At 35.6% G+C, this 18,073-nt stretch overlaps 1 protein-coding gene across 1 annotated transcript in view; it reads right to left on the reverse strand.

Annotated features, from left to right (window-relative positions):
* LOC127522230 (protein NLRC5-like) overlaps positions 1–18,073 on the reverse strand; it is a 159,905-nt gene that overhangs the window by 108,672 nt on the left and 33,160 nt on the right. The window contains exons 10-12 of the mRNA XM_051911974.1: positions 8,380–8,553; positions 7,223–7,396; positions 6,068–6,241 (exon numbers count right to left, since the gene is read on the reverse strand). Of these exons, the coding sequence (XP_051767934.1) occupies positions 6,068–6,241; positions 7,223–7,396; positions 8,380–8,553 (522 nt within the window). The remainder of the gene's footprint in view (positions 1–6,067; positions 6,242–7,222; positions 7,397–8,379; positions 8,554–18,073) is intronic.

The raw sequence follows: 18,073 nt of genomic DNA on the forward strand, positions 1-18,073 counted from the left end.
TTGTGGATAATTTTGTCAATTTTACAAAAAAATTTGCACTGTTTATCACACTAGTGTGCTTTAATGTTTAAACAGGAAATTTGTTTTGAAAGGGTTTTATTTTGTTTTTATTACAAAATGGCACAAAGTAACACTTGTGGTGTTCCCGGTCAAAAATGACAGGGGTCAGCATGGGCTGGTCTGTGTCTATGCAGCTCCATACGCAACAAACTGATGCACTGTGTATTCTGACACCTTTCTATCAGAACCAGCATTAACTTCTGGAGCAGTTTGAGCTACAGTAGCTCGTCTGTTGGATCGGACCACACGGGCCAGCCTTCGCTCCCCACGTGCATCAGTGAGCCTTGTCCGCCCATGACCCTGTCGCCGGTTCACCACTGTTCCTTCCTTGGAGCACTTTTGATAGATACTGACCACTGCAGACCGGGAACACCCCACAAGAGCAGCAGTTTTGGAGATGCTCTGACCCAGTCGTCTAGCCATCACAATTTGGCCCTTGTCAAACTCACTCAAATCTTGCAGTGTCTTGTAAATTACCTGGCTCTCATCTCTCCAATATCCAAAATATTCCCAAACTGATTTTTTTGGGGTCAAGTTCTTATCCTGGCCTGAATTCACCTTCCCTGTTTCTTTGCTTTCTTCCATGTCGTAACGATAAACCCGGTCTGTTCTGTTCTCATGCTGGATTTAGGCGCGCTGCATTCAGATTGCACACTGCGGGGGCTGGTGGAAAAAAAATCATGCTTTCATTGTGGTTTTATTATGATTTCAATTAATGTGCAGACCTAATACTGCTGCGTTTAACTTCCCCTCGGGGGAATCCCTGCTGCATTCTGAAGTGCATTCAACTTCGTCAAGTGGACAAGGGCAGTTTATTTGGACAGACCCTCGACCCCTCGATTTTGACCGAGGCCACAACGTAACGTGATTGTGATGTCACAACAGCATCTCACAGTGCTTACACATGCGAAAGGGAACTAAAGAGAAAGAGTACTAAAAAATTTTTACTTAAGTATTGCTACTTAAAATAATTTACTTGAGTACATGTAGAAGTACTAAAACATAATATGACTCAAGTAAGAGTAAATAAGAGTTAGAAGAGAGTTAAAATAAAATAAAATAAAATAAATAAAACTATTCAAGTTACTATGTTATAAAGTATTTTAGTATTATTATTTATTTATTTTATTTTTACCCAAACTGAGGTGATGTTAGCAATATGGAGAGCTAAACACTCAAATGTAATTTCATTTATACTGGAAGCCGGATCAGCTGAGCTCACAATGCTTTCGCAGCCCAGCATGATTTCTTCTCCAACAATCCTAAAGATCGCTCATATGATTTTATGTTTAACATCTACAACTTCACCTTTATTTAAGAAGGAGAATCTCTCTGCATCTGCTCATGTAGCTTCAATAATACAACAGACAAGTGAACTTTTCAAACAAAAACAATTGATCTTAACTTTGAAAGACACACAAATGCTGTTAACTGGTAAAAATGTACAATATATACAATAAACTGGTAAAATGTTTAGTTGGTCTGACTAGAAGAGTCTCCATCCACAGAACAAAGACAATATACTGTATATCTGTGCATTAACAACAGACACATAGATAACTTAATATAATATAAAACAGAATAACAAAAATAAGCAAATATATTCTGTGCATAAAATGTAAGAGAGATAATGTAAATGTTTGAAGTAACATGTAGACTTTATATCTTTTGACACATTTATGTGCTATACTTGACAATCACGTTTATGATTATAAACATTTTAATCATTTTGGATGAGTTTAATCCAAACATTATTATATTTGTAGGCCTGATACTGAAGAGCCTGAAGATTTCTGCTGACAGACTCATCTGAGCTTCTTCCTCCTGTTCACCTTTAAATAAAACTAAACCTTCATTTGTCTGAATACTAAAGCAACATTAATCATTCAATATCACATGTTTCTAACACACATGCTGCTTTATTTCATTGTAAAGTCCGAGTCTCTTCCATCTGTATGAAACACATTTACACATTAATCACACATTTATTTCTCCTCATAGACACAGTAGTGACTCTTCTGTGGATCACTTGATGATTACTGCTCCTCTCATGATGATTTCAGAGATTTAAACAATGATTTAAACGATCCACCAGAGGTGTTTGGTGATTGATTATCTACACTGTAAGGTGAAACAGAAGAGAAAACAATCAGTGTTCAAAGTGCAAATTAGTTACTATATTTCAGTCACTGTTTCTTGAGTAAAAAGAAGATACATTAAATTCCTGTAATCAGATTAATTACTGACTTTACAGGATCTTGCAGAGATATTTGTGTTTTATATATTAAACATTTAAAACATGAATCATGTTGATCTGTTTGTGTGTTTGTGTTGGTGTGACTCCTATTGAGTGACTGTAAAGAAGAAACTAATGAGTGTACGGCGTATGAATAAACCACAGGGAGCAAATACAAATGATATTCTGAATTAAAACACAAACCTTTAGTTAAAGCCGTTTGTCCTCTAGTTTAAACATGTTTGTAGGGCTCTTAGTAAATAACTGAAAGTAAAGTGAGTGTAAAGTAGTGTGACGTGTTGCTTGTCAAAGTAAAAACACACTAGAGACAGAGACATTTCTCATGTGAGGCTGGACGGCTGTGAGCTGAAGCTGAACGCACTGATTTTAGCAGGAGTGCAGCGTTTTCCTACAATCTGAACAAGTCTATTTTCAAACTGAAATGATTCACTACTGACACAGTTAATAAAGCAGGTGTTGTTGAATAAAGCTGTGACAGTGTGCTTTTGTGCTCTTTCCTCCTTTGTGTTGAACATTTTAATAACTTCACATTTTGTTCTCACACAAACACTTTGTTGCAATAAAGCTTAATGATAATTTCCTTTCATGAAAAAAGGTTTGTTCACATATCAGAGGTAAATGAAGATCTCTTTAATATCACAGTGATGTTTCCTCACCTCAGGTGACAGTTTGAGTCTCGTAGCACGTCTCTGAGCCGCTGCTTTGAGTCTCCGATCTTATTGTAACTCAGATCAAGATCTTTTAAAAACTGCAGTGCTTTTGAGTTAGTCAAAGACTGAGTTAAAGAAGAAACATCTGTAATGCCACAGTCCCGTAGACTAGAAAGACACAAACAGAGGAAGAGAGATTATCTTACAAACAAATCATTAATGTGAAGAATTTTGCACAAATATAATGTGAACTCAGACTCATTGTGAGATATTGAGTATAAAGTGTTTTAGTTTAAACTGTTAAAGTGATTTTAATCATTTTGATTCTTGTATGTGAAGAATGTTACTGACCTCAATCTCTCCAGTTTACAGTGTGAATCCTTCAGTACGTCACATAAGTGCTTCACTCCTGAGTCTCCTAGTTCATTCCAGCTCAGGTTCAGCTCTCTCAGGTGTGACGGGTTTGATTTCAGAGCTGAAGTCAGGATGACACACTGTTCCTCTGTAATACTGCATTTATACAGACTGAAGACAGAAAGAGAAAATGACTCAAATCCATGTTCAGTTCATGTGTGAGTTAAATGAATCATGAATAAATGTCATACAGTCACTAATAAACCAGCAAAAACATGGAAACTTAATGATAGAAACGAACAAACCAAGACAGGAGCATTTGAGGATACTAGTTACAATCCAAGTTTGGATCCGTCCTCACTCCCAAAAATAAGTGAATTTATCACTCTAGATTAATATAAAATTGTGTTTTATCTCTCCTACATGTTACATGGTATTCTGGGTGGTTGCTAGAGTGTTGCTATGTGGTTGTTAGGGTATTCTGGGGGTTTGCTATGAGATAGATAGATAGATAGATAGATAGATAGATAGATAGATAGATAGATAGATAGATTAAATGAGTTCATGAGTTTCAATGGATTAGAAATAGTTCACAGAATGTCAGTTTAATTGAGTCTAATGGGCTTCAGTGTGTTTAAATGTGAATTTTGTCAGTTGGAGTTTGAACAGTCGTGGCTCATCTGAACATCCCATCAGTGAAAGTCAATGGGATTTTTCCGAGTTTTAATAGTCATTTTTAGGAAAACCGTAAGTCCGATCAGTTAGAAAAGATAAAGCACACTAAGTCAGAACAGTCTGAAGGTTTGAGCCGAATTTGGTAGTTAGAGCTTTAAAGCTCTAGGAGGAGTTAAAGTCAGAAATGTTAGTCTCAGAAAAATAAGTTTAAACAGCATTTCAGTAAAGCTGGGCACACATTTAACGACTAGCTAAAACATCCTAAGACTGAGCTCAACACACAGCGATTGTTTCCTGCGACTGAAGCAGATTTAAATACTTACACACGGAATCTGAACACCGACTGTAATCGCAGACTGAACGCAACTGGCTCTGACTGGACGCATTTGAGCGCGATCAGTCATAAGTATCAATTTACATTCATAATCGGCCTTACAATCGTTAAAGTCACATGAAATCAAAATTGACAACTCTTATTTTTTTATGGAATATTGTAGTATTTATTATCAATAATTTATCCGTGCACTTCATTATTTTTTTGAAATTCATGTGCCCTCGTAATCTTTAATCAAAAACATTAACCTGCTCTCCCCCTCAAAACGACTCATTGTCTCTTCCTGTCACATGCTATAATGGCGGACACACACCGTCAGTCAGTCTCTCTCTCGCTGTTTAGTGCCGTTGATCGTCCTCGTCATCCTCAATAAATGAGGTTCTTACAGTAATGTGAGGGTGCTCGCAGTGAGTCCGGTGGAGAGAAATTCCCAAACGGGCATTCAGATCTGCCTCCATTTTGTTAGCAACGCCCAACTTCCAACGATCCAATCAATTCCCGAAGTAAGAAATCAAGCACCGCCCTCTCATTTCAGATGCCGTTTCACTCAGATAGACGTCACAGTAGAGAAGAAAAGACAATCGCAACTTCCGCTTCATGCCGACTTTAAGTGTGTCCCTGGCTTAAGTTGGCTTTTCCAAGCCCAAGCTTTACTCACCCTCAAGCCATCCTAGGTGAATATGACTTTCTTCTTTCTGATGAACATAATCAAAGAAATATTAATATCCTGACGCATCCGAGCTTTATAATGGCAGTGAACGGGATCAATGAGTATAAGCTGAAGATCCACATCCATCCATCATAAACGTACTCCACACGGCTCCAGGACAGGGTGACCAGACGTCCCCGTTTTCCAGGGACAGTCCTGGTTTTTCATGTTCTCTCCCCGACTGGAGCTGTCCCCGGAAATGTCCTTGTTTTACAGCTCGTTCAAAACAACCCGCAAATGCATTGCAAAAAAGCCCGACCAACCAGCATACAGCAGCCTGTTGGTTATCGGAGCAATCGTGTAGTGATTATATTCACCAATAGAGGGGGCTGTGCAGCTACACTGCTATTGGTCGCACGCGCCGCTACTTCATGAAGAACGTAACCTGGACCAGAGCAGAGCGTCATTATTATCAATTATAAAAAACAACAACATCGTTAACGGTTTCAGTGTAGTAACATACTAACTATTCATGTTAAATTAAAGTAACACTGTTTGTTTGTGTTTTATAACAGGGCCTCAACAGGGTGCGGGATTGTTTTGCACAATTTTAAACATCTCTAAAAGTTCTGCAGTCACAACGCATCATTTCCACACACATCTGAACTATAACTTGTTTAATTATTGATATTTTTTACACAAACGCATCGTTTCGCTTCAGAAGGCCTTTATTAACCCCCGGAGCCGTGTGGAGCACATATTTATGATGGATGGATGTGGATGGAGACACTTTCTTCAGCTCATACTCATTGATCCCGTTCACTGCCATTATAAAGCTCAGATGCGTCAGGATATTTATTAATATTTCTTTGATTATGTTCATCAGTAAGAAGAAAGTCATATTCACCTAGGATGGCTTGAGGGTGAGTAAAGCTTGGGCTAATTTTCATGTGAAAGTGAACTAATCCTTTAACTAAAACCATTTCTGAATCTTTCTTCAGATGGAGATGCAGCGCTACAAATGATGTGACTTGTGCCCTGTTGACTTAAAATAAATTAAACAGTAAATACAGTATAATGATACTAACTGTAGTTTCTCCAGCTTGAATTGTGGGTTCATCAGTAGATCACTGAGGTTTTTCACTCCAGAGTCTCCTAGTTTATTCAGTCTCAGTTTCAGCTCTCTCAGGTGTGACGGGTTTGATTTCAGAGCTGAAGTCAGGATGACACACTGTTTCTCTGTAATACTGCATCCATACAGACTGAAGACAGAAAGAGAAAATGACTCAAATCCATGTTCAGTTCATGTGTGAGTTAAATGAATCATGAATAAATGTCATACAGTCACTAATAAACCAGCAAAAACATGGAAACTTAATGATATAAACGAACAAACCAAGACAGGAGCATTTGAGGATACTAGTTACAATCCAAGTCTGGATCCGTCCTCACTCCCAAAAATAAGTGAATTTATCACTCTTAATTGAATATATAGGATCAATATAAAAACAATAGAAAATTAACATTTAAATGGACTATTTTCATTATTAATGTAAGAAAATTTGGTACATGAATCGATTAATTTGTCATTAGAGTGTAATTTACAATCTCTAAATACACATTTTGTTTAATAAAAGAAGATTTAGTGAAAAGTACCATTAGTCCAGTATAAATGTAACATTTCAGAATAATCTATTTGTGTAACAGTTTTGTTGTGTTTTATTATCATGGTGTTGCTGTCTGTGTGTGTTCCCTAGTTAGTGTTCTTGGTTGTTAATTAGTTCCTGCAGCTGTTCTGTTTTACCTTGATTACTCTGTCTGTGTATTTAAACTCTTAGTTCTGTCTGTTCATTGTTCTGTCGTTCATGTTGAAGTGGTTGTGTTTTATCTCTCCTACATGTTAGATTTGTGATTAAAGACAGTGTTATTGTATTCTCCATCGTCGTGAGCTTCTTTACAACCAGCCATTCATGACAATTTGTTACACTGTTTTTTAGTCTGTTCTCACTTCTGTCTTGTTTCACAGCAAAGATTTGTCAGATTCCAGAATATGAAACTATTTTAAACCCACAAAGTTTAAAATGCTTTAAAGTTTAATGCTCTTTTTACTGATACACAAACCCATTAACTAATACCATTTCTGAATCTTTCTTCAGATGGAGATGCAGCGCTACAAATGATGTGACTTGTGCCCTGTTGTCTTAAAATAAACTAAACAGTAAATACAGTATAATGATACTAACTGTAGTTTCTCCAGCTTGAATTGTGGGTTCATCAGTAGATCACTGAGGTTTTTCACTCCAGAGTCTCCTAGTTCATTCCTGCTCAGGTTCAGCTCTCTCAGGTGTGACGGGTTTGATTTCAGAGCTGAAGTCAGGATGACACACTGTTTCTCTGTAATACTGCAGTAACTCAGACTGAAGACAGAAAGAGAAAATGACTCAAATCCATGTTCAGTTCATGTGTGAGTTAAATGAATCATGAATAAATGTCATACAGTCACTAATAAACCAGCAAAAACATGGAAACTTAATGAGATAAACAAACAAACCAAGACAGGAGCATTTGAGGATACTAGTTACAATCCAAGTCTGGATCCGTCCTCACTCCCAAAAATAAGTGAATTTATCACTCTAGATGAATATAAAGGATCAATATAAAAACAATAGAAAATTAACATTTAAATGGACTATTTTCATTATTAATGTAAGAAAATTTGGTACATGAATCGATTATTTAGTCATTAGAGTGTAATTTACAATCTCTAAATACACATTTTGTTTAATAAAAGAAGATTTAGTGAAAAGTACCATTAATCCAGTATAAATGTAACATTTCAGAATAATCTATTTGTGTAACAGTTTTGTTGTGTTTTATTATCATGGTGTTGCTGTCTGTGTGTGTTCCCTAGTTAGTGTTCTTGGTTGTTAATTAGTTCCTGCAGCTGTTCTGTTTTACCTTGATTACTCTGTCTGTGTATTTAAACTCTTAGTTCTGTCTGTTCATTGTTCTGTCGTTCATGTTGAAGTGGTTGTGTTTTATCTCTCCTACATGTTAGATTTGTGATTAAGACAGTGTTATTGTATTCTCCATCGTCGTGAGCTTCTTTACAACCGGCCATTTGTGACAATTTGTTACACTGTTTTTTAGTCTGTTCTCACTTCTGTCTTGTTTCACAGCAAAGATTTGTCAGATTCCAGCATATGAAACACTTTTAAACCCACAAAGTTTAAAATGCTTCAAAGTTTAATGCTCTTTTTACTGATACACATACAAACCCATTAACTAATACCATTTCTGAATCTTTCTTCAGATGGAGATGCAGCGCTACAAATGATGTGACTTGTGCCCTGTTGACTTAAAATAAATTAAACAGTAAATACAGTATAATGATACTAACTGTAGTTTCTCCAGCTTGAATTGTGGGTTCATCAGTAGATCACTGAGGTTTTTCACTCCTGTGTTTCCTATTTCATTCCTGCTCAGGTCCAGCTCTCTCAGGTGTGACGGGTTTGATTTCAGAGCTGAAGTCAGGATGACACACTGTTTCTCTGTAATACTGCATCTACTCAGACTGAAGACAGAAAGAGAAAAGACAATGACTCAGATCTATGATGATCAACTAACATGTTTAGCTTCATCCAGCAGACTTTTGCTGACAAATAAACAGGGATATCCAGGTGCAGGTAACATGGAGAAAGACGACACATTGTTCATTTAAATATACTACTGACATTGTAACAATACAAAGGTTGAAATCATCAATCTATTTATGTTAGTTTACACATTCATTTCATCTCATCTTTAAGGTTGTTTCGTGTCAATGTCACTCTTGGTTTGATCACTGGGACAAATGTGTTTATGTCGGTTGTTTTCAGACACATTGTCGACTCACTAACACTTTACAATAATCTTTCATTTGTTCACATTAACTACATTAGTTAACATGAACCAATGATGGACAACACTAGTACAGCATTTAATAACCTTAATGTAAATTTTAACATTTACTAATACAGTTTTAAATACACAAGTTTTCTGTTAACATTAGTTAATCCACTGTGAACGAACATGAACAATGAATAATTGTATAAACGAACATTAACAGATTAAGGAATGAAAGTATTTCCTGAAGCAGAAGACAATCAAACAAGTTTTGGAAAAGGTTCATCTGCTTTAGTGCTGCACCGTGAGGCAGTGTCACGTCTGTTCTGGGTTTAGTTTAGTTTATGTTTTCATGTCTTTTATTTTGTATAATTCTCACAGTCTTGCTCCTCATGTGATCTTGTCATGTGCTCCCCCTGTTCATGTGTCATGTTCTGATTGGTTCCTTGTTTCATGTGACACGTTTTCATTGGTTCATTGTGTTCAGGTGTTTCTTGTTTGTTCATTAGTGTCTGTGTGTATATATAGCCCTCATGTTATCATTGTCTTTAGTCTGTCTTTGTTCCCTGTAACTGCTGTTGGTGAGGTTTATGTTCATGTTTTTTAGTTTCCAGGTGTTTTTTTGTTATTTGAATTTTTGTTCACGTTTATTTGAATAAAGTAGTGGTGGCGAGATGAAGCTTCATGAAGCTTTCCAGCCAGATGTGTTGAAAAGTGGTTCATAATAATTAAATTATTAGTTAAATATTTAAAGCTTGATGTCACATTTAAATTGTGTGTTTTTAATTTCTTGTTTAATTATATTACTTTACATTGTTGTGGCTCTGTGTGACACTGAAAAAAAAAACTGCTCCGACTGAAATACGTGACGAAATATTACAGTCATATTACAATTAAAAGTAATGTAATATTTTAAATAAATGAACAATACTCACGTCAGTGTTTTGAGTCGACAGTGTTTATCCTGCAGTAGAGCAGCGATCTGATTCACTCGTGTGTCTCCTAGTTCATGTTGAATCAGATTCAGCTCTCTCAGGAGTAACGGGTTTTTACCCACAACTCTCTCCACATACTGACAGGCTTCATCTGCAGCAGCACTCAAAAACCTGCAGAAGAGTCAATTCAGTTCTCAACTAAATGTCTGTTGCATTACAAACATGATTGATAAGATAAAAAACTTTTATTGTTCTAAAGACAAGCTCTAGTTAGTTATTTAGATTTAACACTTTTCTTTGAATATTTAAATATACAAATAAATATATAAATACTTGAAAACAAAGTCTGATAGTCAGAGATATTTAAACAAGAAACCCGAGCGACACTCAGTCCTAAAGCAAACTCATAAGAACAGAAACGTCCCACAGAGCAGAAGAGCAAAAGCTCACTAGATCATGATTTTCAGTATGAATACAGAGTGTGAAATTAAGGCCTCAAGATCTTTCTGGCTTTTAAGCTGGAGTCTCATAAGCCTCATTCAGACTGTCAGTCCAAATCTGATTTTTGCGCATATCCAATTGAAATCTGATCAGATTTAGCAAGTGTGAATAGGGATGCACTGTATACCGGTACTGTGAAAATACCATGAAAATATCATGATTTTGCTCATTTCGGTATATGCTGCTGTTCCGAAGTTCACCGCTAGGTGGCAGTGTGCTACACAAACTGACGCGAAACCGGCAAATGTGACAACATAGAGGAACAAAATGGATAAAGCAGTTGATTCTCACTCAACACGACCAAAACTAATTAATAACAAAGAGCACAGAACCCAAGAGGAGAAACTCTGATCCTTTTTGGGCAACAGCCACTAGATGGCGCTCCGGTAGCGCGGCCGCCATTATGGGGTGAAAATGCCAACTGGACCATAGAATCCTTCACATCTTACACACCCAAAATCGGCAAATTTCACAACCAAATCAGAAGCGCAATAGAACATTTTTTAAATTAAGTCATCAGTAAATTTTATGGCTCCTACAGTAAATGTTGTTTATTGTCTTATATATGTTTTATTTTACCAGTTGTGGAATCCAACCATTCATCCATCTGAGGTAACGTAGTTAGCCTACTTTGAAGTATTTCCATTTTATGTAACTTTACACATTTATTAATAGTAAATTAATAATGAATGAATTTAAGATCATCATGTTTGCAGCGAACAATATATTTCAGACCTAATGGAGTAATAGTAATAATCACTCCACTAGGTCTGAATTGAATATTGTATGTTTTAATGGATCACGCTACAAACATAACGATCTTATAATACATGATGCATTGCTGTGTCCGTTATCGCATAATTCACACTTTTGGACACTTTTGCTTTAACACACAACACTGTAAAAACAAGCTGTTATTTTCTGTTATATATTTATTGTCCAACATTCCCAATTTTTCTGATGCATGTCCTTAATTTAATTTCATATGTTGGTATTAATTCAGTGTTTATAATGCTAATACTTGAACTTCAACGAATTTTAACCCAAACTGACTGCGTTTCTAGAGAGCAAAGGTTTTGTGAAAAAAGAGGAAGACTTAAACACAAAGTCTGTAAAATAAACTGTTAAAAGGATTTGATGATCACTAGTGATAGTATTTTATTCTGTTGTCATGATTCAGGTTGGATTTTAGCTTTAATGTACTTTGTTTTTTTTGTTTTTTTTTTAAACAAAGCAGCTGATATTGCCATAGAAGCTAGTGGACCGACTCGACCGACTTTCAAGTCAAAATGGCGGAAACGCAGAGCTGCTGCTGGGCGCTGGTGTTCCAATGGAACGTTCTATTGAGTTTCGCTTCTTGTTAGTGTTTATTCTTTGTTAATAATGACAGCAGTAGACGTATAATTTGGAATTGCTTTGCTTATAAAAATGATGAAGAACCATCAAACCTACACACACGTACATAAGATCATATGGTTTAGATAACATGAAAGCTCCAGCGTGCGTTTGAACCAATGATGTTTATCTCCTAATATTTGCACTTAAGTTTAGCTAGTTCTTACAGAAGTATTCAGGTACAGAAATGCTAGTTACAGAAATTTAATAAAGTAATCAAATGTAAAATAACACTGAATAGTCACTGTTAATACATTAAATACCGTTTAAGGTAAAACAACTCAATTTGGAAGGCGCGAGCTCTATACAGGCGGCTTGTGTGTGCGTTGTTTGTTGGTATAAGCGCAAAGAAACCATCTCTCACAGAGCTCCCAAGTACGTTACTACTGAATGATAAAATCGCTTGGATGTTCAAAATGGGTTTAAAAAAACGTGGGCAAGTGATTTCCGTCAGTTGTCTGTAACGCGCACGAGAGTGTTGTATCGCAGGGCGCATATGTACTTAAAGTGCTCTATTTTCGCACACTAATTTTGTACTTAATATACTAAAGATTCTTCATTAGTACTTCTTAAGATAATCTTAAGAACATCTAAGTGTTCTCAACTGTGCTATTTTGAAACACCATGAAATATGAACTAAAATGTGCTTTTAATATACTATCTCTGTATTTTAAAAATGTATTTAGTTAACACTTGTAATAGACTATGGGTTCAAGTGTGCTATAAGTGGTAACCAATTACTGATTTGATGTGATAATCTGTGTTGATTAATTTACTAATAAACATTTGCGGTAATTTCCCTCTTTGTAAACGCGCAACCTGCGAGAATGAGAATAATTATGTGCAATACCGGCACCAAAATTTAGACCCTGTATGGTATCGATTTAATACCGATATACCGGTATTAGATTGTGGTACCGTACCGAAGCCAAAATTGTGGTATTGACCCATCCTGAATGGCCAAAAATCACATGAAATGCAATTTTTACAAATCCATTACTAATTACATCATCAATGTTGTATTTAAAATACTTTTCTAATTACTCTGTCTGAAAAGTAATTTAATTACTCAATAAGTAACTTACTAATTACTTCTTAAAATCCTTATAAACCTTGACCGGATAGACAATAGAAAGGAAACTCTTTTAATAATTTAGTCAAACATGGAATAGTTTAGCCTTTTATAGCTTTTTAAAACATTTTAACTTTATTAAAACATATACTATAATACTTTTATTTACTTTATAATACTTAAAAATTTTTTAGTAACAAATAGGGATGTCAGAAAAATCTAGTAGTCGGTACTGACACCACCAAAAGTGCACAATATTCAATACCAAAGTCGATACCACGGTAAAAATATATAAAAATACAAATAAAACAATGTTATATATTTTTTTCCAGGTAGGTCTAATAGTAGTATGTAAAAATACCACAGAAATTGAATAATCAAATATAAAATAACTCTGCATAGTCATAACTGTATAAATTAAATATAGATTAATCCTTATTTAAGCTTTTCTTTTGTTGTTTGATAATGGACGGCAGGCACGTGCACACATATACATAAAAGGGGGCTTGAGCACCTGCCCTTTTTCTTTCTTGAGAGAAAGTGCCCTTTTTTCTAGGGTACTTTTTTTTTTTTTTAAATAAATGAATATATATATTCCTGTTAGCGCACAGCTTCCCTGTCAAACAAATATATTTACATATATATAGTATTTTTTATTCAGTATCAGTTCGGCTATATATCAGTTCGAGTTCAGATGCCCTCCCTCCGGGACACGTCATTCATTCCCGCATGCACCATCCCCCCCCCATTTAAGGGTGAGATTATTTATATACGTTTAACGCCGCGTTAATAATTTGACCACCAGCAACGCATCTGTCAGATTTGATACTAATGCAATTTGTCATATTATAATTTCAATTATTTTAATGTGCTATGCACTGCGTTTTGAACCATGGTAAAGATATCTGTAGGGCTGTCAATACCGGAAGAGGAGCATCCATGGACGCACATCCATGAACTGCATTATTAGACAGTTTTCTAAGCATGCACGATTTATTAAAACCATTTAAAAGTCATAATACAGCATTGCATAATGCTATCATTCCTAAATCTATGCTTAGTGACACAGGAGAATACGTTACATCAATAAAAGTTTAAACCCTCGCTCTGAGTGTGCATGATTGATGTCCACATATTCTCGTTGAAGAAATTGCAGTGGATGTAGCATTTCTATAATAAAGTGGTCAATTATTATTATTATTATTATTATTAATTAACTAATGTTATATTTTTAATTATGCTGGTTGGCCAAAAAGGATTTGATCGTGCTGTGTAACAACAACAATTACCAGGCTTTTGGCGCCCTCTGCAGGCATTTGTTATAATACATATTATGTACTTGTAACATTTCAGGGGGAAAATAACTCTTGGGCCCAGTTTCACAGACAGGGCTTAGCCTAAGCCAGGATTAGGCCTTAGTTCAATTAGGATATTTAAGTAGGTTTTATAAACATACCCAAGAAAAAAACATTACTGGTGTGCATCTTGAGACAAAACAATGGCTCTGACATATTTTAAGATCTGTCAGTACAAGTTACTTTCAGTTAAAACAGCTCAAACATGCATTTTAGTCTAGGACTAGTTTAAGCCTCATCTGTGAAACTGGGGGTCAATGTGTTTAAATATGCAGATTAGCTTGTTTTGGTTAATTTAGAAGAAATCTACAGATGCAAACAGATGGAGGGTAGTAGGCTTAAAACAAACACCATCTAAACGTGTATTTTAAAAGTTTTCTTTCCATTACAGTAAAAGAAGACTTGGAAGCAAAAATAGACCAAAATCTTAAAATTGTCCACAACATGAAAGAAGTATTCCAATAACTCCAAAATAATTAAAACGATGTATTGATTTGTGCAAAATAAACAAATTATTAATGTCCTTCTCCTTATTATTCTAAATAGAGGCAGCGTTCACTTTTACCTTTAGACAACAAATTTAGATTTTAAATTCAATATTGATTTAAACAGAACTAATTTACAGTATGTAACGCAAGTACATTATAAGTAACTGTAATTAAATTACCTAAAAATGAACAGTAATCCCTTACTTTACTTTTTCAGTGGATAAGTAATTTAATTACAGTAACGCGTTACACCCAACACTGCTCCAGAATAGCACATATACTGACCCATAATGTCTATTTGACCTGTAGCTTGAACCACAACTAAACTGTGTTGACGGTTATTATCATCATGTCAGAACCTGCAGCATCTGATCTGATCTTGATCATTTTGATGCAACAAATTGTCCAGCTTATTGTATAACTAAAATAATATATTTGTTATGACTATTTAGCCTCCATATTTTGTTAGCTTGCATATTTTGTTAATAATGTTCATTATTTCATCCCGTCTCACCTCAGTGTCTTCAGTTGACAGTTTGGATCCTGTAGTAAATCACTGAGCTCCTTCACTCCTGATTGTCCAGGATCATTTCCTGTGAGATCCAGCTCTATCAGGTGTGAAGGGTTTGATCTCAGAGCTGAAGCCAGAGCTTTATAACCTTCTTCTGTTACACTGCAGTTAGAGAGTCTAGAACAGGAATGAAAACATTCAGATGATTAATCAGTTAAACCTGAACAACAGAAATCCTCAAAGTGAATTTTATTTTGTCAGGGTTCCCACTCTTTCATGATCACCAGATTCAATGAATTTCAAGGACTTTTTAAATTTATTTTATATCAAGCACCTATCAAATTCACATCCCAGCATATGGAGCGTCATGAAAAACCTCTTACAGTTCTTAACATTTGAATCCTCCTATTGCATCTGCATCCATTTTAACCCAGAAGAGGTTAGAATCATTTGTACATTATTTTGGAAATATATTAGAACCAGTTGCAGCTTTCTTATCCCTAATATTAACAATCTTTCCACACTAGTTTTGGTTTTCATTTTTTATGAATTATTACTTGAGTAAAAACATTATAATATAGAGAGAATATTGTAAAAAAATAAATTAATTTTGCAATTGAGTGGAAAAAAAAGGATCATATGGATCGTAATTGTCAGAATATATACAATATATTATAGACATAAGCTTGCAATTCTGAGAAAAAAGTCAGAATTGAGAGATATAAATGAGCACTTCTGAGAAAAAAAAATCTGAATTGCCATTTACAGTATATATCACAATTCTGACTTTATAAGACACAATTGTGGCTTTATAATCACGCAATTCTGACTTTTTAACTCTCAATTGTGAATTTAGGGTAGAGTGGGGAGAACGCCCCCTTGGGGGACAACTAACTACACACAATATGCATAATATTCTTATTAATAAGTAGGGGTGGGCGATATGGCAAAAATATCACGCTTCATGATTTGATCACAAATCATTTTCATGTTGTTTTTACTATTTTGCCAGTGACTGAACAGTACAGTCAAACTAATTTCCCTATATATTAAAAAGTAGCCTTTGTAGGAACCGTGGACGAACCAGACAAATGAATCATTCAGATGATTCTTTCAAAACATTATTCCAGAAACCCAAGCTCTGAGAATCTAATTTTCAGCTCCAGTCCGTCTACAGAACAACCCCCTGCTAATTACTCTTATGGCACCCATGCTTCCTGACTGAAGGAGAGGCGGCAAAACTTAAACCAAATGGTCACCAGAAGATAAATAGTCTTTGATCTCCAGATCAAAAGAGACAGAGAGACAATGCAGGCCCGTTTCTCTGAGTGACCTAACTTTACAGAAAAACCCACAAAGAAGGTTTCTATAACTAAAACTGCATCAAATTGTTCCAAACAATTTGAAATGGACTTATCAAACATCTTTCAACTGCATACATTTTATATCATGTCTACACATGCTACACGTGACCAGTTATGTTTTAGAACACCCACAATTCATGTAAATGTGATAACTTTTGAATGATTGATTGAAAGTATGCCTGATTTGGAATGAATTTAAATCTCTAATGTATGTTTAAATCATGGCTTGAATGAAATCTGTGTAAAATGTGTCATATTCCATTTAATAGAAATTATGTCTAAAACGGTACTCTCTGCCGAAGACGGCAATTCCAGAGTCCGGAGATAACGCTTATTTTATGATTGGGGGCGAAGTAAAGCCACCTTTTGAAACAAGATGATATCTGATTGGCCAGAACTCCTCACAGAGGTGGGACAAACACCTACGTTTGAATAGTCGCATCACAGTTAACAAACTAGAAAGAAAGAAAGAAAGAAAAGTAACACAATGGAGTAACAAGAAGAACAAAACGAAGACAAGACTAAACTGACAAAGGACAGTCAAGCAGCTCATTCAAGCCATCCAACTTTCACTCACTTTTCTCTTCTTTTACTTAATTTTCTTTTCAGTTGAGAGTCTCGTGTTCTAAGTTTTGCTGCAAAGTTTAACCAACGACTTTTGCCGCTTCAACTTTAACTCCAGCCACGACAAAGAGACTTCCTTTCATTTTGCCAGCACGCTCAAACGGGATTCACCCTCAAGCCATCCTAGGTGTATATGACTTTCTTCTTTCTGATGAACATAATCAAAGAAATATTAATAAATATCCTGACACATCCAAGCTTTATAATGGCAGTGAACGGGATCAATGAGTATAAGCTGAAGATCCACATCCATCCATAATAAACGTACTCCATACAGCTTACAGCTCGTTCAAAACAACCCACAAATGCATTGCAAAAAAGCCCGACCAACCAGCATACAGCAGCCTGTTGGTTATCGGAGCAATCGTGTAGTGATTATATTCACCAATAGAGGGGGCTGTGCAGCTACACTGCTATTGGTCGCACGCGCGCCGCTACTTCATGAAGAACGTAACCTGGACCAGAGCAGAGCGTCATTATTATCAATTATAAAAAACAAAACATCGTTAACGGTTTCAATGTAGTAACATACTAACTATTCATGTTAAATTAAAGTAACACTGTTTGTTTGTGTTTTATAACAGGGCCTCAACAGGGTGCGGGATTGTTTTGCACAATTTTAAACGTCTCTAAAAGTTCTGCAGTCACAACGCATCATTTCCACACACATCTGAACTATAACTTGTTTAATTATTGATATTTTTTACACAAACGCATCGTTTTGCTTCAGAAGGACTTTATTAACCCCCCGGAGCCGTGTGGAGCACATATTTATGATGGATGGATGTGGATGGAGACACTTTCTTCAGCTCATACTCATTGATCCTGTTCACTGCCATTATAAAGCTTGGATGTGTCAGGATATTTATTAATATTTCTTTGATTATGTTCATCAGAAAGAAGAAAGTCATATACACCTAGGATGGCTTGAGGGTGAGTAAAGCTTGGGCTAATTTTCATTTGA

The sequence above is a fragment of the Ctenopharyngodon idella genome, chromosome 2 (genome assembly GCF_019924925.1).
Source record: "Ctenopharyngodon idella isolate HZGC_01 chromosome 2, HZGC01, whole genome shotgun sequence".
Classification (NCBI taxonomy): domain Eukaryota; kingdom Metazoa; phylum Chordata; class Actinopteri; order Cypriniformes; family Xenocyprididae; genus Ctenopharyngodon; species Ctenopharyngodon idella.